This window comes from Cervus canadensis, chromosome 6, assembly GCF_019320065.1.
Source record: "Cervus canadensis isolate Bull #8, Minnesota chromosome 6, ASM1932006v1, whole genome shotgun sequence".
NCBI classification, from domain to species: domain Eukaryota; kingdom Metazoa; phylum Chordata; class Mammalia; order Artiodactyla; family Cervidae; genus Cervus; species Cervus canadensis.
The window spans coordinates 26,231,669-26,258,418 of NC_057391.1; the positions used below are offsets into that span (position 1 = coordinate 26,231,669).

General features: G+C 46.1%; 1 protein-coding gene across 8 annotated transcripts in view; it reads right to left on the minus strand.

Annotated features, from left to right (window-relative positions):
- The window catches only part of RYR3 (ryanodine receptor 3), a 547,151-nt gene that overhangs the window by 169,921 nt on the left and 350,480 nt on the right, over positions 1 to 26,750 (minus strand). For 7 of the 8 annotated variants that reach the window (XM_043471377.1, XM_043471383.1, XM_043471379.1 and 4 more), the window contains exons 28-36: positions 25,796 to 26,004; positions 24,034 to 24,209; positions 23,101 to 23,137; positions 21,161 to 21,324; positions 18,033 to 18,198; positions 11,298 to 11,384; positions 10,645 to 10,871; positions 6,845 to 7,640; positions 4,260 to 4,460 (exon numbers count right to left, since the gene is read on the minus strand). In XM_043471377.1, coding sequence (XP_043327312.1) covers positions 4,260 to 4,460; positions 6,845 to 7,640; positions 10,645 to 10,871; positions 11,298 to 11,384; positions 18,033 to 18,198; positions 21,161 to 21,324; positions 23,101 to 23,137; positions 24,034 to 24,209; positions 25,796 to 26,004 — 2,063 coding nt within the window. The remainder of the gene's footprint in view (positions 1 to 4,259; positions 4,461 to 6,844; positions 7,641 to 10,644; positions 10,872 to 11,297; positions 11,385 to 18,032; positions 18,199 to 21,160; positions 21,325 to 23,100; positions 23,138 to 24,033; positions 24,210 to 25,795; positions 26,005 to 26,750) is intronic. The other variant, XM_043471384.1, reaches the window with a different exon arrangement.

Sequence of the window (26,750 nt, forward strand, 5' to 3'; positions counted from 1 at the left end):
CATGGGGTCGCAATTCCAAATACATTTCCCAGTTTTTAGTGAGCTTTTAATTGTGTTTGTAGAATTTTTTTGACATGTCAGTTTTATGTTTTGCAGCCAGCTTATCATCCTTTCCTGTACAAATTTATGTCAGAGGTGCTTCGCTGTTTCTGTGCCATGGACTACCCTGACTTCCCCAGTGATTCATTGGAAGAGAATCTGCCTGCCAATTCAAGAGATGCAAGAGATGCAGGTTCGATTCCTGTGTTGGGAAGATCCCTTGGGATAGAAAATGGCAACCTACTCCAGTATTCTTGCCTGGAAAATTTCATGGACAGAGAAGCCTGGCAAACTATAGTCTGTGGGGGTTGCAAAGAATCAGACACAATTTAGTTACCAAGCTTGCACATACAATTTGGACAGTCTGGTGAAACCCATGGATATTTTTCTCAAATTAATATTTTAAATACCTAAAATAAAATGTAAGGGATTACAAAGAGAAACAGTTATAATGAAATCTAATTATCAAGATCATAAAAAAACATATTTGTGATATAGTAACATTTATACTTATTTATTAATTCATTAGACAAAAAGATCTAGGGGCAGCCCTCATACCCACTGTGATCTTGAACCAGTGATGAATGTAAATGATATTACCAAGTATTAGAACCACTGTGATACCAATATGAAAAAATATACAACCTCTGTGGGTGACAAAGTCAAGTATTTGCTTTGCTGTCTACATCAATAATTGAAAGAAGTGCTATTAGAAATTAATGAAAATTTGGTAAAAATAAACTAACACTCATATTCCTAGATGTCTAAATTCTTCCACAGACCCATGACTCTGGTTACTAAGTATCTGGAGGCACTGCAGTAATAACTAGACGTAGGACTTCCCTGGTGGTCCAGAGGTTAAGAATCCACCTACCAACAAAGAGGACACAGGTTCAATTCCTGGTTGGGAAGATTCCACACTCTGTGGAACATCTAAGCCCGTGAGATGCAACTACTGAACCTGCATCTACTGATGCCCTTGTGCTAAGAGTCTGTGTTCCACACAAGAGAAGCGATTGTAATGAGAAGTGTGTGAACCCCAACTAGAGAGTAGCCCCAGCTCACCACAACTAGAGAGAAAGCCCATGCACAGCAACAAAGAACCACTGCACCCATAAATAAGTAAACAAAAATAACCAGAGGTAATCTTATCCATTTTACTATATCATATAGGGTAACCCAAACACCAGGCAAAGGGGTATTTTCTCCCTTTGTTTGGGATTTCTAGGTGAAAACATTTATAATATCTTTTATTAAACTATGAACCTTATTTAATATTGTTAGGAAGATCCTTATTCAAAGCTTCTACTGCAAATAATTTTTTGAAAGTAGAGGTACTGTTTGTATAATATGCATAAAACAGGTTAGAAACATCATTTTTGTAGTTCTTTCATGATGGTAAAATTGGTTGAATTATGGTAACTGTATCAGCAACATATATCAATGAGCTGTTCATTAAAATAAGATCTCAGGATCTGGTTCCAAGAATCAGAAAGTTAATTTATTTACTGAAAGATTCTCCTTTTAGTGGAACACTTAGGAAGCAAGTGGGAGCCCTCAGGGCATAACTAAAAATGGGAGTGAGCTGAATTTTCTTTTGCAGGTCATACCCTCTAATGAAGTCCTTTTCAAAGTGAAAGGCTTGCTGACTATGCTTGGATAATTTGCCAACAATCACTGGACTAATCCTAGCTTTACCTACCTTTGTACTTAGTTACACCCCAAGTATGTTTCTATTTCATCTTTTTAAACAGTGAATGGATATAGGGCTGAAAATCTCTGTTTTATTCTCAAAAGTTACAGAAGAGTGAGGTAATCATATCACTATTTTAAAATTCTAATTCCTATACATCCTATTTTCCAAGTGATCTTGCATTCCTATGACCTAAAATTGATTGAAATCCTCCAAATCCTTTATTAAATTCTTAATCATTTAGAAAGTTCTATGGTAGATTATTCTAGAAATGAATACTCTGGGAGGGGTGGCAAAGGAGACCACTGAGTTTGGTAAGAGTGTCCCTTCTTTTATTTCATTTCTGGACACCTCAGCATCACCTGAAAACTTGCTAAACATGCAAATTCTCAGGACTTACCCAAGACCTACTGAATTACAAACTCTAGAGGTGGGACCAGCAATCTGTGTTTTATTAAGTCTTTCAGGGCTTCTGATGTCTGTTCAAGAATCACTGGTATAACACATAAGGAAAGAAGTTCTTGAGAGACAGACTTCTGAGAGGGGTCTGAAATGATTGTTCAGGGGACTGCCTACAAGGTTAGAGGAGGAAGTGATGGTGGGCCCTGATGATGGCAGAAGAGAAGGTAAGGAGGCAGAATGCAGCCAGAGTGAAACGGTTCTTCCAGGAGCCAGGATCATGAGCTGTGTTGATAAAGGTAATGTCAGATGGACAATGCAGTCCTGGTTGAGCTGAGGAGATGCCAGAAAACATATGTAAACTCTAGTCACTGGCTCACTGACAGAAGGTCATAGAACATGGTTTAGTCACTAAGTCGTGTCTGATTCTTTGCAACCCCATGGACTGTAGCCCGCCAGGCTCCTCTATCCATGGGATTTTCCAGGCAAGAATACTGGAGTGGGTTGTCATTTCCTTCTCCAGGGGATCTTCCCCACCCAGGGATTGAACCTGGGTCTATAGCACTGCAGGCAGATTCTTTACCAACTGAGCTAACACGGCATGAGGCAAATGCAAATACCTCTGACACTAAAACTGATGACAGCTCTTCCTACTTATAGAATGTTTACTACGTGGCTGGTTTCCTGCCAAGCGATCTAAGTGAATTATCTCATGGGATTTTCACAAACATTATCTGCATTTTGCAGCCTGAAGACATTGAGACAGAGAGAAGTAATATGCGCAAGACTATACCATGAGTGATGGCAGAGCCGGAATGGCAGCCAGGCTCTGAAGCCAACACCGGTGTTTTAATCACCACATCATCTGCCATCCCATTTTTCACAAATGTGAGTCAGCATCTGCCCAGCCGGAACACGGAATGTTCACACCTGTTGCCAGTCTAAAAGCAGCCTGACAACATTTGTAAAGCCTTCAAGAATAATTCACTGCACTTCGCTCACTACACACTCACTCCGTTTTCCTTAGCACAGCACAAAGTATCTGCTCCCATCCATCCACAGGGCCTCTCATTTTGCCTCTAGCAAAGAGTTGTGAAGCTCCATCTGCTCTTTATCAAGGCCAGTATCATTCAAAGGAATCTTAAAAAGCCCAGAGAGGCGGTTCCTTTTTAAGCCAGTATAAATATCTGTAGCCTATAAAACAGGTTTTAGGAAAGTAATTGGACCAAGTTGTGGTGGAGTCGTTAATATAAAGTGGTGGTAATTATACTGACAACAATTTATGGATAGGCTGCTTATCAAATATGTATAAGATCCAAAGATTTGGTTTCAGAGACAGAAAATGAATTTCTTCCCTGAAAGATCTATCTTCTCTCTTGAACGCTGAGGGAGCCTTGCCTACAGGAGGGAACGGCCTACAGGATACATGTGAGCAGCTGAGCAGCAGGGACGACTGGAAACTATTATTTTACAAGATGTCCCTCTGTTATCTGCACATTTCTCAGGATTTTCATTCTTTTCCAAGCAGCCTTTCCATCTGAGTGAGGCTGAGGCGGGGACCACAGAGAATGGAGACAGAACATCACAGAAGGGACTCCCTCATCCAACATCTGCTCTCCAGGCTTCCTGGAACTGGAGTTGGGGGGGAATTCCAGGGGGGTCTCGGTAACTGGGTGAGAGGTTTGGGCCCTCGGATGAAAAAGACTGTGCGCCCGCCCTCACGAGTCAGGAAATGCTGACCATATTCTGCTGCTCTCTGATGAAGAGGAGTGGCTTTTGGATGGACTGGACAAAAATTCTTCTAAAGGGTGAAACAGGATGCTGGTCTAGTGATATAATGTGATCTGGCCTTTGCCTTACTGACAGACACCCTGGCATGTGGGATGGCAGGATGGGAGAAAGCCTGGCCCCCTCCCCATGTGGTTTCAGAAGGTTATCTTCCCACCCAAGACGGCTGGAGATGCTTATCAGCTCCTCAGCCCAGGACTAGCCTGTCTGCTGGTGCTGGCTGAGGTCTTTCCATCTCCCTTAGATCTCATGGCTGCCCACCCCCTTTCACATAAAGGCTGTGTGTACCCTGCTTCAGAGGGTGCAGTTCTTCCCTAGGAACAGACCGGAAGGTTCTCACCTGTTCCTGTGGGGGCGAGCGGAACTCCCTGGTCTTCCGGGCGGTCAGGGCCGCAGACATGTTCAGGGCCTGCATGAGCTCGTTGTAGCGGAACTTCTGATTTTCCTGGAGCTTAGAGACATAGATGTCGCCGAAGGCCACAATGGCCTCCACCCGGTGCTGCAGCTCACAGTCACAGAGGTAGCTGAGCAGCTCACACATCTGTAAAAGTGTACACACGTGAGAACAGAACAACATTTCATGTCCACTGGGGATTCAGTTATCATTCCCAATCTACAGATGGTAACACTGAGGCTTAGACTATTTAAGCAACTTGCCCAGTGTTACACAGGAACCACAGAGCTATTACTGGAATCCAAGTTGGCTATTACCAGACGACTCTGGATTAGTGTTTGAACCTGGAGCCTAGTTCTTCACTGCTGAGACCACAACCACAATAGGAAAAGGAGCTCATTAGACATAGAGCACGTCTGCCTGTGGAGACAGAGAACAGCATGTAGGAGAGTGCTCTCCCACAGCTCTCAGCTCAGTACAGAGACCACCTCCAAACAGTACATCTGAGGACTGAGTCTCTTTCCTGACGTCTTCTGGCTCTGGATGATGGGAAAGTGAGTCTTTGGTTTCTCTCTGAATCTTTCATTGCTTTTGCTTATCAGCACTGTTTGATCAATTTATCGGGATTGTTATAGCTAATCTTATGATACTAGAATTTATACTAATAAGAAAAACAACAGCGGTAGCTTACTGAGCACCAGCTATCTGCCAGACACTGTGCCAGGCGCTTGCCATACTTTATGTGTATTTTCCTGAGTTTTACTAAAGCAGAAGTTCTATTCACCCATCTCCACTTAACACCACACATAGGACTAAGGAGCACCCTCAGTGTATCTGGGCACAGACAAGGCCCCTGGGGTGGGGTGCCATCACCCAGGACAGCCTCTGCTCCCACCAGGTAAACTGGGACTCATCTCTTACACCCGTTCTCCTTGTGACTGTAACTACCATTTAAAGTCATGTGGGTCAATAAAATAGGAAAACTAAGTTGAGTGACTAGGGAACATCTGAGAAAGGCAAGTTTAAAAAAAATGCTAAAATTAAGTGTTAGACAAGTATAAAAAATTAGGAAAATCATAAAAATCCAGAAGTATTTTGCACTCAGCTTGCTTTCGATTACCTCCAGACCTCACTGTACCTTAAAGACCCCAGACTGGCAATCATAGACGGTGCATGACAGGTAATATCCATGGAGGAGAGGATTCTATGTGCCAGTCAGGAACTCACATTAAAGAAAAGGTCTTGGCCCTCCATCTGAATAGCACATTTATATGGTTTAATAAAATATTTAAGGTACATATGTGAAATTTGTTATGGTTCTGCTCTATATTTAATGCTTTGATGAAATAACCACCATCACACTGGATTAGAGAACTTAACTGCAGATTACTTTTTAATATTTTATGCTAAATATATTTAAAATTATATTTTATAAAAACATTTTAATATTGTTTTATTATATCACCATCCACATTTTACAAATCATAAAGCTAAGACTGATGGGCTACTAACTTGGCAAATTTATTTAGCTAGTAAGTGGCCGAGGAGCAGGAATTAAAATCCAGGAATGCCTGGACCAGGCTCACTCCACTAAGAGAAACTCCTCTCCTCCATTTTTCTTTTTCTTTTTTTTTTACTTTTTAAAAATGTTATTGAAGTACAATTGATTTACAGGACTATGTCAATTTCTCCTCTATTTCTTTTCATTTCTCTTTTCTCAGTGCTGAAAAGACAAAATCACCATCATCCTCAGTACATCACTGACGTTGGCTCATGTCTAGTAAGACTATGTTTTAAGAAATACTGAGGTTCCTCAGGTGATGCCAAGGGGGAAACTCTAAGTGAGCAGAACTCTTAGCTCAGATGGCTTTTTCTTTGAATGCCAGTATAACAGGCCCACATCAGCCTGGTGATCAGGGTATGGCAATGCATGAGAGTAGGTGATGAGGGCAGTCATCCTATAAGCCAGCTCCTTCGGTCAATTCCACAGCCAAAGGCTCCTCCCTGTCTCTAGATGATCTCACCAATAAACCCTTTAGTCCCAAGGAGTCGGAGATAAGATCAGGGAAAATCTATCACTGGTACCAGAAAAACAATTCTAAAACATGTGCCTTATTGATGAGGGCTGGTATTCTCATTTTGGTTTAGGGAGACTTGGTAGCTCAGACATTAAAGAATCTGCCTGCAATGCAGAAGACATGGGTTTGATCCCTGGGTCAGAAAGAACCCCTGGAGAAGGGAATGGGAACCCACTCCACTATTCTTGCCTGGGAAATCCCATGGAGAAAGGAGCCTGGTGGGCTACAGTCCATAGGGTCGCAAAGAGTTGGACACGACTGAGCAGCTAACACTTTCACTTTCAGAGAGTACCTTCCAGCTTAGAAAAAAGCAGGACCAGGGGGTGCCCTCCCTCAGCATCTCTGCCCACTCCACGTTCAGGCCCATGTCCACCGTGCACACCTCATCACCAGGCTGCCCTGTCTCCCTCCCTAGTTCTTTCCAAGGGCAGGATGCTGGGTGCCCCGGGTTACCTGCAGCTTGACGGACTCCGGTAATCGGGTTTGCAACAAGCCTTTGATGGGAGCTTCCCTGCTGGCCTTTTCCCCAGCCTCCACAGCCTTCTCCTCCACCTGCGTCACCCCCTCCTTCTCTGCTCCCTCCTCCGTCTCCCCACTGTGCTCCCCAAACACAGAGGGATCGATGAGGAGGAGGATCTGCCGAACGTCATCGTCATCAAACACCCCCATGACCAGCAGGGTTCCGATGAGCTTCAGCACAGGCACAAACTGGAACTCCACGGAACCCCCGACAGGGTCCCGGATATGAGTCCCGCTGCACTGCACTGCCTCCGTCAGCATGCCCAGCGCCTTCGTCTTGAGAAGCTCCAAGGGAATCTCGGGGCTCTGCTTCTGGTGCTCCTCGTTGGTGGTGATGAAGCAGGGGGTGGAGAACCTGAACCCTGGCTTGAGGCACGTTCTTGGGCCCACCCCAGGGAGCCCGTGCCTCTTGGACTCATCCGGGTACAGGCAGATTTTCCTGGTGGCACTGGTGATGGGGATGATGTACTCATTCTTCATCATCAGCTTCCTCTCCTTAGCGCTGGCCAGGTGGATGCTGATGAGCAGGTCATAGAAGCCTGAGCGCAGGAGGCCAGGGAGGTACTTGTTGTCAATGGCATAGAAGAGCTGGGACAGGTCCACGTGGCTGCACAGGGCGTAGGCCACCCGGCTGTTTCCCAGGGCACACAGGGCGCTGTAGAGTCTCAGCGTGTGGTAATGGAACCGCATGAGGTCCTCCTGCTCACAGAGCTCCAGGATATCCACACACCTGAGGAAGAGACAGGCAATCAGCTGCTCCAGGCGGAGGGAATGTGAACTTCCTCCACGCGAATCCGCGTGCCAGGATTCAGCAGAGCACTTACTCTGGGAATCCCTGGATTTCACGCAACCCAAGGAAGGCAGAGCAGATAGAGTCTTACAGGCTATTATTCCTCTCGCAATTTCGGTCCATATCCCAGCTCCTGATAAACCACTATTTCTTACTCTAAGGGTCCCAAAAGTCTGAAAGACTTAAAGAAGACACTAGCTTACCAAACATGCAAGTCCTCATCATTAGGCAAACGTCCAAACCTCAATACGGAGAACTTTCAGGTCCATGCCAGGTGACTCTGTCTTCTTATTTGTAGGCTCAAGGACATCCTCTGCCCTTGAAGAAGATGTAGCTAAAGCGCTCCATCAATCTACCATCTGCCTCATCTACATAAACTCTAATTTACCATCAGCCATAGGGCTTTCCCTTTCTTGAAAATAAACATATGCCTGCACTCTTGTCCAGAGAGGAAACACTTTCCAACCTGAGGTGAGTTGGTGTTGTCAATTCACTTTCTCCATCCTGACTGTAGCGATCTTTAGCTGTGTACTGGTGTGGAGGCCCAGGGCATGGGCTCTGATCTCTGCTTTGATTTTTCCATTTTGTCTTGTTTCTCACTGAGAATCTGAGGACCTTTTGCAATTAGCTTACTTGGCAGGGCTCCTCCTTTCTGCTCCTTCCTTACACGTGCGTGTGCTGCTGCTGCTATCCATGACCCAGTGGAATACCTAAATGGGAGCTACATGGATGTCAATGTAGCTCTGCCCTCCATTTTTTTTTTCTGTCCAAGTGATCAAGGAATAACAACATTCACAAAAGTAAAACTTACTTAATTCTATGTCCATAAACTGAACTCACAGAGAAGGCAATGGCACCCCACTCCAGTACTCTTGCCTGGAAAATCCCATGGACGGAGGAGCCTTGTAGGCTGTGGTCCATGGGGTCGCTAGGAGTCGGACACGACTGAGTGACTTCACTTTCACTTTTCACTTTCCTGCATTGGAGAAGGAAATGGCAACCCACTCCAGTGTTCTTGCCTGGAGAATCCCAGGGACGGGGGAGCCTGGTGGGCTGCTGTTTATGGGGTCGCACAGAGTCAGACACGACTGAAGTGACTTAGCAGCAGCAGCAGCAGCACACTGAACTCACTCATCTCACACACTAGTAAAGTAATGCTCAAAATTCTCTAAGCCAGGCTTCAACAGTACGTTAGCCGTGAACTTCCAGATGTTCAAGCTGGTTTTAGAAAAGGCAGAGGAACCAGAGATCAAATTGCCAACATCTGTTGCTACAGAGTTCCAGAAAAACATCTATTTCTGCTTTATTGACTATGCCAAAGCCTTTGACTGTGTGGATCACAACAAACTGTGGAAAATTCTGAAAGAATACCAGAATACCAGACCACCTGACCTGCCTCTTGAGAAATCTATATGCATGTCAGGAAGCAACAGAGCTGGACATGGAACAACAGACTGGTTCCAAATAGGGAAAGGCTGTATATTATCACCCTGCTTATTTAACTTATATGCAGAGGACATCATGAGAAATGCTGGGCTAGATGAAGCACAGGCTGGAATCAAGATTGCCGGGAGAAATATCAATAACCTCAGATATGCAGATATCACCACCCTTATGGCAGAAAGTGAAGAGGAACTAAAAAGCCTCTTGATGAAAGTGAAAGAGGAAAGTGAAAAAGTTGGCTTAAAGCTCAACATTCAGAAAACTAAGATCATGGCATCCGGTCCCATCACTTCATGGCAAATAGATGGGCAAACAGTAGAAACAGTGTCAGACTTTATTGTTTTGGGTTCCAAAATCACTGCAGATGGCGATTGCAGTCATGAAATTAAAAGGTGCTTGCTCCTTGGAGGAAAAGCTATGACAAACCTAGACAGCATGTTAAAAAGCAGAGGCATTACTTTGACAACCTTTGTCCATCTAGTCAAAGCTATGGTTTTTCCAGTAGTCATGTATGGATATAAGAGTTGGGCTATAAAGAAAGTTGAACCCTGAAGAATTGAAGCTTTTGAACTGTGGTGTTGGAGAAGACTCTTGAGAGTTTCTTGGACTGCAAGGAGATCAAATCAGTCCATCCTAAAGGAGATCAGTCCTGAATATTCATTGGAAGGACTGATGCTGAAGCTGAAACTCCAATTCTTTGGCCACCTGATGCGAAGAGCTAACTCATTTGAAAAGACCCTGATGCTGGGAAAGATTGAAGGTGGGAGGAGAAGGGGACAACAGAGGATGAGATGGTTGGATGGCATCACGGACTCAATGGACATGAGTTTGAGTAAGCTCTGGGAGTTGGTGATGGATAGAGAGGCCTGGTGTGCTGCAGTCCATGGGGTCGCAGAGTCCGACACGACTGAGTGACTGAACTGAACTCAATTTTATCTATACAACTTCCTTTCTTCCCTCCCAGCAATCCACTGAGTGACCATTGATCTCACTGTATTGATGAGGAGACTGAAGCCTGGGGTCTATCAGCAGATCACTCAAGAGCCACAGACAGCAAGTGGCAGCACTGGAACTGAACCCAGGCCATAAAACAGAAGCATCTCTTAGTGAGGAGGGGGCCAGGAGCCTGCTTCTTGGTTCTCCGAGCAATCTAGGCTTGCCTCATTCTTCCCAGTGTTAGCCATCAAAGATTTCTGGACCATGCCTTTTAAAATTTAACTCATGGAAATCTCCCTTAGCGCAGAACTTGGAGCTACAGTGAGAACCCCATGGATGGCACATCATCGTGAATATCCTGCTCCTGTTTTTGAGTGAATAATTAAAGTGGGGGAGGGAAAGAAAAGAGAAACTCACGCTTCGGGGCAATCAGCAACCACCCTGGACCCTGGCCAATGAGGATGCTCCCCCTTCCCGCCCGGCTTGAGGGGTCCTGCCTCCCTGACTCCACCCCTGCCCCCCCAGCTCCTGGCTCCTCCCCTTCCTCCATGGGCCCCTCTACTACCTGTTTTCTTCCGGGATGTGGAGCGCCATCATCTGTAGGGGCTCCAGGCACTGCACCACCCAGCCATGGCGCTCGCTCACCCTCTCCGTCTCCACCTTCAGGAAGCTGCTGGGCATGCGGCTCCAGAGCACAGGCTGGATAGTTTGGACATCCAGCCGCGGTGGGCACTGCGGGACGGGGTTCTTCTCTTCGCTCTTAAATATGGCTGCCGACAGGGGCATGGCATTCTGGGGCAAGGCAGAAAGGTGTCAGACGCATGCAACACAGAGATGCTCAGTGACTGGACAAGCCACCCGGCCCACGATAAGCAACAGTGAGCCGTACATTAAAGTGAGCCGTACATTAAAGAGAGACAAATGCATCCAGGGACCAATGAGGGCTTTTCCATCGCTAATAAAGACCTGACATGATGGGTTATACAACCATCCATTAATCCTTTTGGCACCCAAAAGTGGGAGAAGGGGAAAGTGGGAACCTATGTTCCGCTGCATGAATTTCACATGGACGTGTAGAGGTTTTGCGGGGTGGGGGTGGGGGGCGCATTTGAGAAGCAGGAGGTCACAGATTTCCTGGTTTCCTCATGCCTGAGCTTCTCCCCTTAATGGCCTGTGCATCTTCTTATATATACCACTAGACAAGGGACAGATAAATACCTTCAGCTTCCCAAGTTCAAACTGAAACAGAGAGGTGCTTGTGGGCTGCAGGAAGACGGCTGGAAACACTTTGGTATTGGGCTCCACCTGGAAACCAAAACAAATCCAGAGGTTTGCCCAAAATTATAAAATCCTAGGTGGCTAAGTCATGAGTGTTTCAATCAACAGCCTCATTCTAACTTGAGGGGAAAGAGGACGGCTAGCTGGCTGCTCACTGGGCACTGTTCAGAAATTCCCAGAGATCCGATGGTAGCTACTGTCACTGTTCCTAACTTCAACACTCCTCTCTCCACTCAGGGTTGAGTGGTCTCCCATCCTTTCATTTTCCCTGTCAGGTAACTGAAGCCAGCAGCTTTCTCCAGCGCGCAGGAGGGCAGTCTCAGGCGGGAGCTACCATCTGGCCACCAGAGGCAGTGCGTGCTCTGGTCACAGAACAACGTAGGGCACTCGCTCTTCACAAGAAGAAGGGCTCCCTGGCCCTTGGGGAGCACCGTCATGCATTACTCCTGCCCACGGGAGGTGACGAGTGAGGGCAGTGAGTGACTTCAGTATTCTTTCGGAAGGTACACGGCACTGGTCAGGCAAGCCTGGGGGACTTATAGCAGAATGTCCCAGCCTCAGTCCTACTGATAGTTTGGGCTGGGTAAGTCTCTGTGTGAAGTCTGTCCTGTGCATTGCACGGTAGTTAGCAGCATCCCTGGCCTCTGTGTACTAACATATCAGTAGTACTCTCCACCCCACCATAGTCATGACAACTCAAAATGTCACCAGAGATGGCCAGATGTCCCTGAAGGGAGAAGTGTCCCCAGTCGAGAATCAACTTTGCAGGCAAGGACCACATGGTGCTTCCATGAAGAAGCTGCCCCCAGAGCCTGGCTCCTCCCTCAGAACCTCTCCTCCTCACTTGGTTCCTCTAGACTTCTCTCCACCCCTCCCTCACTCTATGATTTTACCTCTTACATTAAATAGTGTGAGATTCACCAACTGCCTTTTAGCTGCTGCTTAGATGAGGCATGTGAATTGATATGTTTATGACATCAGGGGCTTCATTTATCACTTATTTACTTCGATGTGGAGCTTTCAATCAGACTTGGAGGACCACAGAAGAAGGAATGCGACTTTAATCCCACTGACTAAAGCCCTTTACCTTTACGCAAATTCAGACATTAGGACATGCTTACAACTCTCCTGACCCATCAGATTAGGGGCTTCTGGGTGTTGTGGACATACGCTAAAAGTGTCCCCCAGTGAGTTACTCCCTTGTACAATCACCTCTTCTAGAATCTATGTCTTGTTTCCAGCAAACAGGATATGGCAAAAGCTAAAGGACTGCCATTCCCTTGATTGACTGTATCATACAGAAGATTCCATTTCAGCAGACTGGAGAGGAAGTTGCTCCAGATAGCCTCAGAGACGTAAATTGCCATGTTTTGAGAGGGCCATGTGGCAAGGAGTTCCACGGGGTTTCATGGGGCTGAAAGTGTTAAGCTCCTGGCTTCAGCAAGCAAGAAACGGAGCCCGAGTTTTACAAACACAAACAACTGAATTTCTGCCAACAACCACATGGACTTAGAAAAAGACCCCAAGCTCCAGAAAAGATTATCATATGTGAAACAGATTGCCAGTCCAGGTTCGATGCATGAGACTGGGTGCTCAGGGCTGGTGCACTGGGATGACCCTGAGGGATGGGATGGGGAGGGAAGTGGGAGGGAGGGTCTGGATGGGGAACACATGTACACCCATGGCTGATTCTTGTGAATGTATGGCAAAAACCACCACAATATTATAAAGTAATTAGCCTCCAATTAAATTTTTTAAAAAAAGAGCCAAGGAAACATCATTCCTAATGCACGATTAAAAAATAAAAAAGAATGAAGCCTGGCTGACAACTTGACCACAGCCTTGGGAGATGCCGACTCCAGATAAATTGGGACCCAGATAAATTGTGCCCTGACTCCTGATCCATGGACACCATGGGATGATGAATGAATGCTTCTAAGTCACTGAAAGTAAAGTGAAAGTGTTAGTTGCTCAGTTGTGTGTCTGACTCTTTGCGACCCTATAGACTGTAGCCCGCCAGGCTCCTCTGTCCATGGAATTCTTCAGACAAGAATATTGGAGAGGGTTGCCATTCCTTTCTCCAGGGGGATCTTCCCGACCCAGGGACTGAACCTGGGTCTCCTGCATTGCAGGCAGATTCTTTACCATCTGAGCCACCTGGGAGGCCCTTTAAGTCACTGAGTTTGTGGTAATTTGTTATGAGGCAATAGAAAATGAATATAGTGATTTTCCTTTCTTCCAGGATATTTGTTACAGGCTTCTTGTAAATAATAAACTTCCTCAATGCATTTAGACATAATATTTATAAACACATTTTTAGGACTGGAAATGACTTAAAGGATTGTCTGGTTCATAGCTGTTGGCTTATGATGACGTGGCCAGACTGGTTAAACACCAGGCTTGTTCCCAGCATATGGCATTCAAGCATACTGCAGTGGGCTCACGTTTCAGATAATACAGTTGCTTTATACCTGATGCTTCAGGTATCTCTGGATGATTATAAAAGGATGATGCTAGTAAAACTAATAGGTAGGGACGGAGCTGCTAGAACTGCCTAGGCTATGTCTAAAATAAGCTTTACTGCAGACATTCAACAGTTATTTAGTGCCTAGCACATACCTGCTTTGTGCCAGGATCTGGGTTTATGGGTGATAGACACAAATGGGAAATTCTGATTTGCTGCTGTGTGACTTTGGTCACAAGGCAAGAGTCATCTTTAGGCTGGCCCCAGATTTCTCAAATACTCTAACAGGTAACATTCTAGAACAACGTGTGCCTCTCAGGTCATTGCAACTTGAAGCAAGCAGAGGTCTGGTGGGTGAGAAAACTTTGCCTGAATTAGCCAGGTGGAAGAGAGAGAAATGCACTCACTCAGAGATTTCTGATGCTGAACTAAATCATACCATCATGGGGAGTGACAGGCTGAAGAAGGCTGCACGTTTTTTTAGGTCCCTTGGGAATGATCGCTGCAAATGTCATAAGCTACCCAGTCAAATGGCAGGGTCCTCCTCAAACTTCCCTGCAGAGAGGAGGTCCTTGAAAGCATGCAGGATGGATGCTCTGGGATTGGTTTATTTCTACCATCAGCGTACATTCCCACCACAATGAACAATGGAAACTTTTCTTCAATCACCAAAATAACAAGAACACACAAGTGTTAGCTCCTGATGGGTGTCCTTAATAAGAAAAGAGACTGCAATTGATGGTGTGGTAAGTGGAATATCCTAGATGGCCCTCCTGACTGCTCAGTTAGTCCTGTGATCCTGGATGTCATGGGGCAAAACTGATTCTGTTAGCAAGGGTACTAACCAGCTGACCTTAAGATAGAGACAGTATCCTTGTGGGCCTAATTCAGTCGCACGAATTCTTAAAAACAGGTGTTTTCTCTTGCTGGGGGCAGAAGGGAAAATCAGAAATTCAAAACATGAGAAGAACCAGGTGTGCCCCTGTTGGCTTTAAGGATGGAAGAGGGCCATATGAGAGCGAATGTGGGTACCTCTGGGAGCAGAGATGGGTCAGCCACCAAGGCAGTGGGGACCTCGGAACCTCTGCCCACAACCGCAACTGGATCCTGCTGACAATGTGAAGGAGCTTGCAAGGGAGGGTGCCCAGAGCCTCAGGACAGAGCCAGCTCAGTCCAGCTGACACCTTGATTTTGGCCTCGTGTGCACCTGGGCAGAGAACCCAGTCAAATCTACGGAACCATGAAATGATAAATGGATGCTGCTTGAAGCTACTAATTCTGTTGGTAATGTTAGGCAGCAACTAAAAATCTAGTGACTTCCCAGCCAACTTGGTCGGTTTGATAACAAATACTTAGCAAGCACTCCCTGGGTGCCAGGTACCACAGTTTCATGTGCAGGGATACGGGAGTGAACCCGGGAGGGGGAGGCAGCCCCCGCCCTCAAGGAGCTTATATTCTGGAAGGGGTACTGCAGCCTGATGGAGTAAGCAGCGAGTCCAGATCTGAGGCCGCCACGAAGTGCCATGGACTTTCTTCCCTTTGTGTCTAAGGTACTTTTTATCGCTGGCTGATCTACTCTGTCTTTGCAATGATGGACATTCTATCTCTAATCATGTGTGAAGGTCAGGGCGTAGGAAACAGCCTGAATTGAAAGGTAACCCCTCTCGTAAATCTGAATCTCACAGCTGGCCTCTGCTCGCAGAGCTGTGCGGCTGGGATGGCAGTAACTGAGGACTATCTCTTGAACATACATTTTATTTCTCATTTCTCCCATGATTACATTAAGTGAGACAGAAAAAGCGTTTCAGATTGCGTCACAGTATTTAACGGGAAGGTCTGGAAACCTTGGAGAGAATCCTTCTCTTATTATTTTGGTTGCTGGTCCTTTCTGAATGGAAAGCCAGTGTATAAATATTACTACCCTGCTTTCCTCAAGATAATTGAAAAATGAAAATGGCTACAACTGCAGAATAATAATTATCCCAGGGCTGGGAGACCAGACACATGGCTGGACATGTTAACTGTCTTGTCGGGAATGAGAAGGGGGCTGGGTGGGTGGGAGTTTCCGGAGGGTCCCTGCTCAGAGCCCTGACCTCCTCCCCATTCCCACCTCAGGGTGGGAGCTGGCTGGAAGCCCTGAGCAGAGTCATGAGGATTTACACACATGGAGTTGTACCATCCACCCCGGGGTGCAGATACCAGACAACTGACCAGCTTCACATCATCCAGGAACTGCTGTGAAAGACAGGACACAAATGGCAGAGTGTCTGCTCTTTGTTCTAACATCTTCTTATCATCATAGGCTCTTTCCTGAAGCAGGCAAGTCATAGCTGCTGCAAATGCCATGGGTTGGGTTTTATTTATTTATTTAGGGACCTTAAATGTGATTAGATGCCTTGGAACTCTCAGCAGCTCAGGGAGGACCCTTTAGTCAAACTCATTTCAAAAGTTAATGGGAAAAAGCTAATGGATTCTGAAGGATGGTAGTAATGTATATAAGCCTCCTCTCAGGGGACTTAGAGGGGAGGGGAAGGTGGAATCATGAGAAAGTACTGGAAGAACAGTACATTACTTTCTGCTTCAAAGCCCGGTTTGGCAAAGGCCTCTTTCTGGGAGTGGCTGGTGGGGTCCCAGCTGCTGGGTAGTGGTGGTGATTCCAGTTCTTTCCAGGAGGAGGAACAGCCCCCAGTGTAGTGTGCAGGGGGCTACCCACTGCAGGAGATGCTGGGGAAGACCGCCCACTGGCAGACTGCCCCTGGCCCCCAGGAAGGGCTCTGCCTGTGTTTTTACTCACTTAACATTTCAGATTTGGGGCGGCTACAGACCCCTGCTCTCCAACCACAAGCCAGACAAACGGCTGGGGCTTTTCAGCCTGGAGGCTGTAACTTGGGCTGATTCTGGAATCTGGGGTTTTAGCCATTGACACAGGAGCCATAATACAGCAGAGCTTTTTATCCACTGCAGTTGGCTGAGCTCCCCTCAACACTGTTTGCCATTGTCCTGAGAACTCTTCCAGAGTTCCTCAATGCTTCCTAATTCCTCCCTACCTTTCCAAATTTGTTACCACCAACCATTACCCACTCTAGTCTGTCCATCATTCCTCAAACAGAGACATCACTTATGCCTTTATCTCCATTATGCTTTTGTGCCCTTCTTTCAACCGAGTACATACCTCTCTCTCTACCTGGAAGTATTCTGTTTCATAATCAAGATTTCTCTGTAACAAATTTTTCTTGACCACTCTCCATGGAAGCAGACTCCTCCTTCTCTGAACTTGAATAACACTCTATCCATACATACAGGAAGCTTTCCATTCTACCTTTGAAGTGTCAAGAAAGTTTAATACAGAAATCTAATTCCCTAACTTAGCCTTTCTCATGGTATGCTCTGTAGAACTCTGAGCTGACAGAATATTACTAATTGTTAAATTAAAAAAAAAGAAAGCTTTTCTTGGTTAAGTGAGAAATGGTTGGCTAGGTTTCTTTCTGAACCATTTCTTAAAGTTTTCCTGTACTAACATTCTACTGCAAGGAAGACATAATTTGTGGCATTTCCCAAGCTTACTTGGCCAACAAAGGTGAAAAATCCAACTTAAAGCAGATTAGCTTTCTTGCGGTTAATGACAGGTAAACCTACATGTATATAATTGATAGTTTCCCCATGGAGTTCTGTCAGTTTATAGTCAGTGAAAGAGGGAGATACATTATTTATGTAAATGCAGTTTTTAAAGGGCCCTGCAAAGAAGCCATAGTGAATGAGAGTAACGTTTTTTGCAAAGGGAATACTCCCTGGCAAAGTAATCAGTTTTTATAGGTCTATATTTTGAGCACAGAAGTTTCTTAAAGTGAGGAGTACCTCTGTTGACCTTTTAGACTTTGCATCTTATATAGTATAGGTAATGTGAAAGTTGCACAGGAAATGCTGATGGAATTAATGAATAGCCTTTCAGAGCCCACCACCACAGAAAAGCCTTCTTATCGTCTAGAAAGATGACCAGCATTTCTAATCAACCAATAAATAAGATCTTTCCCTCTCTGCACAAAATGAAGTCACTTTGTTCTTGTTTGTTTTCTTAGATAGCTTTGGACCACGTGGGTACATCAACTCCATGTGTTGTGGTGAAGATGCCAACCACGCAGAAGACTGAGGAGCAGCGCCCTGAGCACCCAGGCCTGGGATGCCACCGTCATGGTCCCCAAAGCCACTCCTACCTGGTAGCAGGTGCCAAGTTCCCTCCCGTTGGCAGAAAAGGACAACATGCCCATCGCCAGATCCACGAGGCAGCCGATCTCCAGGTCCACGTTGCTGCGACTCGCTCTTTGGGATGTAGCCACGATGTCCCCACCCCAGACCATGTAGCAATTGCTGCGTTTCACACTAGGAGCCAGAGAGAGCCAAAGACAAAGAATAACCTGGACTGGGGCAGTTTGCAGTCAAGACTCAGGACTGAAATGCCCCCAAAGCCTCCAAGGAGGCTTTCCAATCAGCCCCCAATAACTGTTTTTCTTAAGTGAATTCACTGAGTTTAGGAATGTGGCAATTTATCTGCTTCAAAGAGCAGAGTGTTCAGGTCATCTGTTTCCTGGCTCATTGTCAATTCACGTTTCTGAAACAGATAACAGGGACCACAGTATTAGAGGGGAGAACTGAAGGTGCATGTGGACTTAAAGAGAGGTTTGGTATAAGAGGTAGGAACAAAAAGGTCTGTGTCCTGAATCCCAGCTCAGTGCCAGGGTAAAAGGCCACTGAACACTTGAGATGCAGGCCCACATTCCCTAGGATGGCAGACCTGGGCCACGGAAGACTTGCAAAATGTATAAGGTTAATCTCTGATGTCCTCTCGCCTCCTGACCTGTACTGCCTGCCCTCCCAGCTGTCCGGAGTCCTGCCTTCTGCACCCTCACCCTTCCACACCTACGCACTTGGGTACCTTTCTCAGCTAGCTGGCTACCACCCCCACGAAGAAAACTCCATCATAGGCATTTAGATGAAAATGCTAACTATAATAACCAAAAGATTTTGAAGCCCCAAAGCCCAATTTCTTAATGGTAAGATTTCAACCACTGGATGGGCCCTGGAGAAGCAGTACATGGGTTCCCAGAGCCGCTTATGATGGCTGAGGGCAAGCCCAGCCCTGGTGTGTCCATCTGAGGGGCCTGAGAACTTAAAGTTGCATCAAATGACTTGTCTCAGGCTAAAGGACTTCCATGGTGGCTCAGATGGTAAAGAATCTGCCTTCAATGCAGGAGACCTGGGTTCAGTCCCTGGGTTGGGAAGATCCCCTGGAGGAAGGCATAGCAACCCACTCTGGTATTCTTGCCCCGAGAATCCCCATGGACAGAGGAGTTTGGCGGGCTATAGTCCATGGGGTTGCAAAGAGTTGGACACAACTGAGTGACTGAGTGACTAAGTACATACAAAGGAGAAAGTGACTGTATATGGGACACTACATCAGCCCTTCAAACTTCCTAAGGTCGATCTGATTTTGCCTTGGAAAGCCAAGAGTTTGATTAGAATTCTCCCAGGTTCTTTCTGATTCTCGAAGTCTATCACTTTGCCCAACAACTAGAAATCCCCTTTGTAAGCATGCCTTCACCTCCTCTGCTTGCCTCTTCTCTAGGGCACCAGTGGGGCTGGTTTCCCAGTGTAAATGCCCTCAGGCAGAGCCAGTGCAAACTGCTCCTTTCAAGTGAGTTATAGCCATTGCTAGATTTTCATTAAGGTTAAACAGCAGCTGTGTTACTACTGCTTCCCAGTGATTAGACTACTAAGTACATTGATGACTACAGAATTCAGTTAATAATGTATGAAAGTCATGGGAGTGTGAAGTGCTACACTTTGGTCCTGTTTTAAAGGGCGCAAGTTTGAAATGCCCGAAAACATCTGAAAATTGATCCCGTGTTTATTTCTTATTATACAAGACAAAGAACCAAGAGTTCTTGAGCACCTACTATTTACTGCATCTTATTCTAGGTGCCAATGTATCACATACTTTTCTCAATGAATGTGGACTGAGGCTCAGATAAATAAAATCATCAGTCTGGTGTGGCTCAGCCAGAAAACTGGAGCAAGGGACCCAGCTGGGAGGAGACCCTCTGGCTTTTTGTTCTTTTGGCTGAAGAGTGAAGTCTGGACTGGACAAGGGCTTTCACATACTCTCCTCTGTAACCAAACCAGATATTGCATTTGGTCACAGCATCTCCTTTGGATCTCACAACATGATGGACACTCAGTTATGGTAATAAGAGTGATGTTTATTGAGTACTTGGGTCAAGGCACTGTTGCAGGCACTTATCTATGTTTTACCTCAAACCTCGTAACACTCTGTTAGATTACAACTATTATTCTCATTTTATGGATGAGGAGATTTAGACCCAGGGTGGTTAAGTAACAGGCCCAAAGTCACACCTCTAGAAAGCAATGGAACCCAGTTTAAAATGGGGGCAATCTGCTTCCAAACTCTGTCCTCTTAACTACCCGCCACCATGGTCTCGCAGGACACAGCAATCACGCCTGACCTCGGCCCCTAGACTTTGATGAGCAAGTAGCATCTAAAGAGCATTGATTGCAAAACATCCTGGCTTTTTAGGGATAAAGGTCAGCCTGAGGACCAATTTCTTGCATTTCTGTATAAGTCTATAAGGGCAAGGACTCTAGGGAATCTCACTGAGGTGGAAATAAAGTCTGCTGCTTCATCTCTGGGGCAATGCTGGCCAAAGATCTTTTTTTCTGATGGCAGTTCTAGTGGACTGGTGGGAGGATATGGGTGTACCTAAGACATGTTTTTCTTCAGGATCCCTAATTTCTACCCAGCGGTAATTATTCCTGAATTCGTCATGTCTCTTTGATGGTCTTTATTCTTTCAGCCATTACCAACTTTTAGGATGGGGAGTTCTGAGTTGATCAGCTGCTGTGTGATGTGGTACATCTTTTTATTTCTTTGGAATTTATTTCCCTCAAGCACTTGAGGATTTTTCTCTGGCTTGTTCTAATGTTGCAGAACTTGGGACTTGCCCAGAAATCACAGAGAAAAGACTTAGAGGGAGCTTAGACCTCTCAATTGTCCATCTGTATTTCCCATTCCTGGGTCATGTTTTATATACGTAATGAAACCCCTTTATTTTGGCTGATAATAACTTCTCCCACCATAGTACCCGCTCCACCGCCCCGCCTCAAGCTCATTCACTCAAGGATTTTAAGCCTGTGCTTTTTTTTCCCTCTTTATAATAGAAGTTGGGATGTTTCCTTCTTTGAGTTGTGAGCAGAGAGAGGAAAAAGACTGCTGGATGAGGGAGGGAGGAACCTGATGGCCAAACCTGCCCCTTGGAAGTCCTCTTACCTTTCGTGGACTCGGCCTCTTTCGTCCCCCAGAGTAACAGTCACAGTACAGTTTTTATTCAGGTCAAACTTTTCACTGTACAAGTGATAATCCGGAGTCACCCATCCGACCCACACGCAGGAGGGGTCCTGTCCGGCAAAGATGCGGATTGCATAGTAGCACTGCTGGGGAGAGACCACAGATGGAGTGAGTGACCCCAGCTGGGGGGAATGGGCTCGCGAGGTAGACATTACACAGCAGCCCACTTGGCTGCTTTCTTAGAAAGCACACTCTGTCCTGAGGTGTACCGCTGCTCTCTGGACTAGGGGCAGGGCTGATGAGGGAACTGGGCTTCCTTGTTTTCCCGCTTTCTCTTGTGCTTTAGCACCTAGACAGTCAGGCACCTAATCTGTCACCCTCTGCCCAGAAGATGCTGCTGCTGCAGAGATTAGAGGCAGCCACTCAACGGTCAGCGTAGAACCCTCACCCTCTTCTGGTTCCCCGGGCTGCTGGGGGGAGCTGGGCACTGTCTATGCTTTCAGAGAGAACAGTCAAGGTTCAGAGAACAAGGCCACTTGCCACTTCTGCAGAGAAGTCCAGGGATATATTTTTTTAAGTCTTAAAAAGGATGCTACAAAAGAAAAAGCCCACATTGTGGCCAAATGTGCTTCATACGGTCATTAGGCTCAGTGACAGGCAGGGCTGAAAACTACAGCCATTCTTGGTAGGCACTGTAACAGTTTGTGAAGTTTATCACTATGTTGTAATAGCAACTGAAGCACTGAATTAAGTGACTGCTTCATCATTTTCTTTATGAAACTGAACACATTTATTCTAAATGAAGTCGTATTTGTTGTTATCTCCAGTTTTTTGATTGGAAGAGAAAAGAGTCAGCCAGACACAACCTGTGCTGGAATCTTGGCCCTGGCAGCTATTAATCGTGTGACCTTAGACAAGTCATTTGTCTTCCGTGTCTTGGAGTGCAAGAGATTGTTCATCTCCCAGGGTTGCAGTGGAAATTAAGGGGGAAGGTGATACAGTGTACTCACTGCAGTGTCTGCACATAGCAAGTGTGTGACACGCCAAGGCAAGAAACTTATGCCTGACAATTAACCTGTGAATACCGGCTTGCAGGATAACTTTATAGAAGGGGTGATGTGCATTTCTGACAAAGAATTTTGTTTGTATTTTTTTTTTTTTTTGGTCAGGGGCTAAATAAAGATGTGTTGCTGTTGTTGAGTTGCTAAGTCGTGTCTGGTTCTTTGCAACCCCATGTCCTATAGCCCACCAGGCTCCTCTGTCCATGGGGCTTCCTAGGCAAGAATACTGGAGTGAGTTGCCATTTCCTTCTCCGGGGATTTTCCTGACCCAGGGATCAGATCCCAATCTCCTGCACTGGAAGGCAGATTCTTTACCACTGAACCACCAGGAAAGCTCAAAAGGAAGAAAGAAATTAGGAATCACTGCTTTCTGACCACTGTTTATAGAAAAAGAACCAAAAGCAGCCTCCATCTTCTGAGCTTGCTCCCTGCTCCTTTTGCTCATTTGACTGCTTTCAACAGTCAAATCCTGGCACTGCTCAGAGAGATGGGAGAGTTGATTCACAGAAGTTTACATAAAAGAGCAAACAAAAGGATTAAATTAACAGCCCCCCTTTCCCCCTCAACTGATGTTCCTTTCAATCAGAAAGGCAGTGCTGGGTCCCTGGTGGACACCAAGTACAGAATGGTGCCCAATTAGATGCTCTAGGTAGAGTTCTGTTTTGCACTGAATAACTGTTTTTCTTTCCCCCACTTGAGAGATACCATAGATATGTTCTGGAAGCATTAAGATGGATATTAAAAGGCAGAGTAATTGGCAATTAAAGAGGATCTCTAGACAGATCTTTGCTGTAAGGGGCATATTACCAGGCATGGCAAAGAATCCAATAATTAAAACCATAATTGAGCACATTTACTTACTGTTGTTGTTTGAGAGAGTATTTCTTGCATCTGTTTCCTGGGGGGGAAGATAATCCATGTTTTAGTTCTTCAGTTCTATAAAGAAGCCCACAAGTCTGACAGGCAATTGATCTACCTTTAATGATGAAGACAAGTTTAGGAAGCTGGCTATTTCCCACATATGAGTGATCCCAACTGATCTTGGAACTTTTCATCTGCAACCTGCTACCGGCAGGCAGGACTGTGCCTTCCAACTCTTGTCTCTCAGCCCAGATGTAAGCTAGGGCAAGGAGGAGGCTGGAGACTTGGTAATAATGTAGGCAGGGATACCCTGGGATACATTATCCTGTTCTCTCAAACAGCTTTGCTTGTTTAAAGCTTGGTAGATAGTAAAACTCTTGAGGAGACCTGCAGGAGCCATACATCAGCGATTAAAACTAGACATGAAAGGGAAGAAAGAGAGCAAGGAATATATTCCTTATCAGGCAGAAGGAAGTCACATTACTCATGAGTCACACAGCTACTGGGTTGGACTCTGGCCATAGTTATGCAAAGAAGGCAGTATCTGCCTACAGAAGCTTCTGATTTCACACAATGGCAATAACAATTGCACCCTCTCACGCACTTACATTCTTTTCTACTCCCAAACAGAGGAATTACAGGTTGCAAGGAGGCTAGGGACTCAGAGAGCTTGAGAAGAGCAGAAACGTGTCCACTGGATGTGACATTGTTAAGCTTGATTGGCCCTCTAGTTGTACACTGTGCGCATACACACACATGCATGGGCACACACACATGTGAGCACACATCCTTCTTTCTCTCCTGACTGAAAGCAGCGGGAACCCTACAGACCGGACTCCAGTTGTGCCATGGTGCAGCAAGCAGCAGACAAAAAGTCACCTTTGCAGCAGACACGCTGAGCCCCTCTGAGAGCTGGAGCCGCCCCCTCCTCACCTTTTCTGGAAAGCATCACTGTCCAGACAGGGGCTGTGGCTGAAGGAGGCGTGGCACTCGACGGGCACGCTCAGGCGGCAGTAGATCATGGTGGCACTGCTGTTCTGGGTGCCGAATGTCTTGTGGGTCACCTTGAGGCAGGGAGGGGTATCCAGGGTGCCGTCGATCCTCACCACCTGGAAATGCCACCAGCTTCACGTGACAGCCTGACCCCCGCCCACTCTCTCTGCCCTCACTGACCACCTACGGAAGGCTTTCTGCGAACTGCAAAGGTGGTCATGAGTGGTAACCCAACCATTACCCTTATCCTAACGTGGACCCTGCCCAATAAAATATCACAGACCCACCTCTGGCTGGGGAGATTAGGGATTCAAAAACATGACTGCTGGGTTTTCTGCAAGCTCAGGGGCGTCAGGCAGCAGGGGTGTTGCAGTGTGTTTGCTGATGCTGACCTTTTAGGAAGGTGGCGAGTGGCTAAAGAAGAAACTTTCCATAGGTTTCCCATGTCAGCAGGCATGAGAATATCTAAGGGAGAAGGCACCAGAAAGCCCAAGACTCCAGAAGTGACATTAGAGTTTCCTCAGAGGACCCTGTGGATTGCCCACCTTTACCACAGTTGCAGCCTGAGCCACACAGAGGCTCCCGACAAAGAAGGAAATTCCCAGCTCCAGGGTGTGAGCTCTTCGAGGAGTGCAGTGGAGGAGGAAAGATCACAACTGGATGTTTGAAGTGTATGTGCGGGGGTGGGATGGGGAGCAGAGGAAGTGAGCAGACTTACAATGACGATTTTGTTATGACCTGAGCACTTCTCCCTGCATTCTAGAGCACAGTTCCCATTCTGCGGTCCATGAGCATGCTTACCTAGGTTTGTGGGGTCTGCATATTTTTCTAAGTGGAGGGTCTCTAGAGCCCATTGGTTTGTCAAAGGGGCTCATGACTTCCAAAAAGTTTATGAGCCAGCTTTCTAAAGTAACTATCAGGTAGAAATCAGAGAAATTCAAGTCTCTACTATTTAAGGGTTTGGGGGAAAGGGGAGGATGAAGAGCTGATGCTTGCTGAATTCAGACTGGGAGGTGAGTGAAGGAGACTTATACTCTGGTGGAAGTGAGCCCTTGAATCTAATGCTTCAGTGGAGTTGATCTGTCTGACATCCCATCAGCTTCCATCCCACCCTGACACCATGAAAAAATCGTGGTGTGTGTGGGTGATGCAGAGCAAAAAGATGTAGAACCAGAACCCAAATCAGGATCCTTACAATCTTTGGCTTCTCTGCCTCTCTGCTCCCCACATAAGGTACGAGCACCATAATCAACTACTGCACCTCCACCTAAAAAGCTGGAGATGGTTCTGCAGGAATTAAACACAGCCTAAAAGACATTAAGTCCTGAGCAGAGGAGAACAATGACCGGGACATATCATCTTAAGTGCAGGTATTGAACTATTTTAGGAAAATGACATTTAAGGACTCTAGATGCTGTTTTGCTCTAATACTACTATAGCAACATCTGGAGAAAATGTAGTGACCCAAAAATTTGGGGATATGGATCTGCAAGGTGGTTGGTTACCCCTTGTAAGATGCCACTCAGCTGCCACAACTAAGGTGCCTGTAATGACAGCTCTGGAATCTGGCAAGGAGGTGACTGGGGACAGCCAGGGCATGGACTTAGGCAAGAACCAGCTGTTACAGGAACATCAGTGGGAGCTCAGTGCCTGGGTCCCCCTGCCCTGCCAGGGCCCCCCACGATGTGCACGTGTAGCATACCTCTATCTGTGGATGATCCTTGGGCACGTTGACAAATGTTGGGAGGCGTTTGCTGAACCACATGGCCACGTCGCGATTCATGTTGACAGCAAAAGGCTCAAAGCCCTCTTGGAGGCCGCACATGGTATAAAACTTGAAGGTGCTGGCATCCATCCCGAGGTTCATGCGGCCGATCTGAGACAGCCCCAGAGAGCAGATGGGCACGAAGCCTGCAGAGTGGTGAGAGAGCTCGGTCAGCCTGCAGGACTGTCCTGGGAGGCTGGGAGGAAGCAGAACCCTTGCTTCCTCCACAGCTTTGAGTCCCAGTAGAAAAGATAGGACAGCATCCTTTTCTTTCTTCCTGGCCCACATACTCAACAACAGGAGGCCATGTGGGGTCGATGGCTGCCCTTGGTATATGGGAAAGACAAGTGAGTCTGGTTCAAAATGATTGGCAGAAAAAACAATCATCCAGCCAAGATGTAAATAAATGTCATCTGGAAAAGTAAAACCAATAAGAGAAAAAGTGAAATTCTTTAGTTAAATTCTTAGTTAAAACTGATATTACTTGTGTGCTAAGTCACTTCAGTCATGCCCGACTCTTTGTGACCCCATGGACTGTAGCCCGCCAGGGTCCTCTGCCGATGGGATTCTCCAGGCAAGAATACTGGAAGGGGATGCCCTTCTGCAGGGGATCTTCCCTACCCAGGGATTGAATCTGCATCTCTTATGTCTCCTGCACTGGCAGGCAAGTTCTTTATCACTAGCACCAATTAGGCCCTGGGTAATTTTATGTTATTTATCTCTGGAGATATACCTTCTTTTAAATTGAGTTATAGTTGATTTACAATATTATATTAGTTTCAGGTATACAACACAGTGAATCAATATTTAAATAGATTGTATTCCATTTGAAGTTATTACAAAACAATGGCTATATTTCCCTGTGCTGTACAATATACTCTTGTTGTTTATC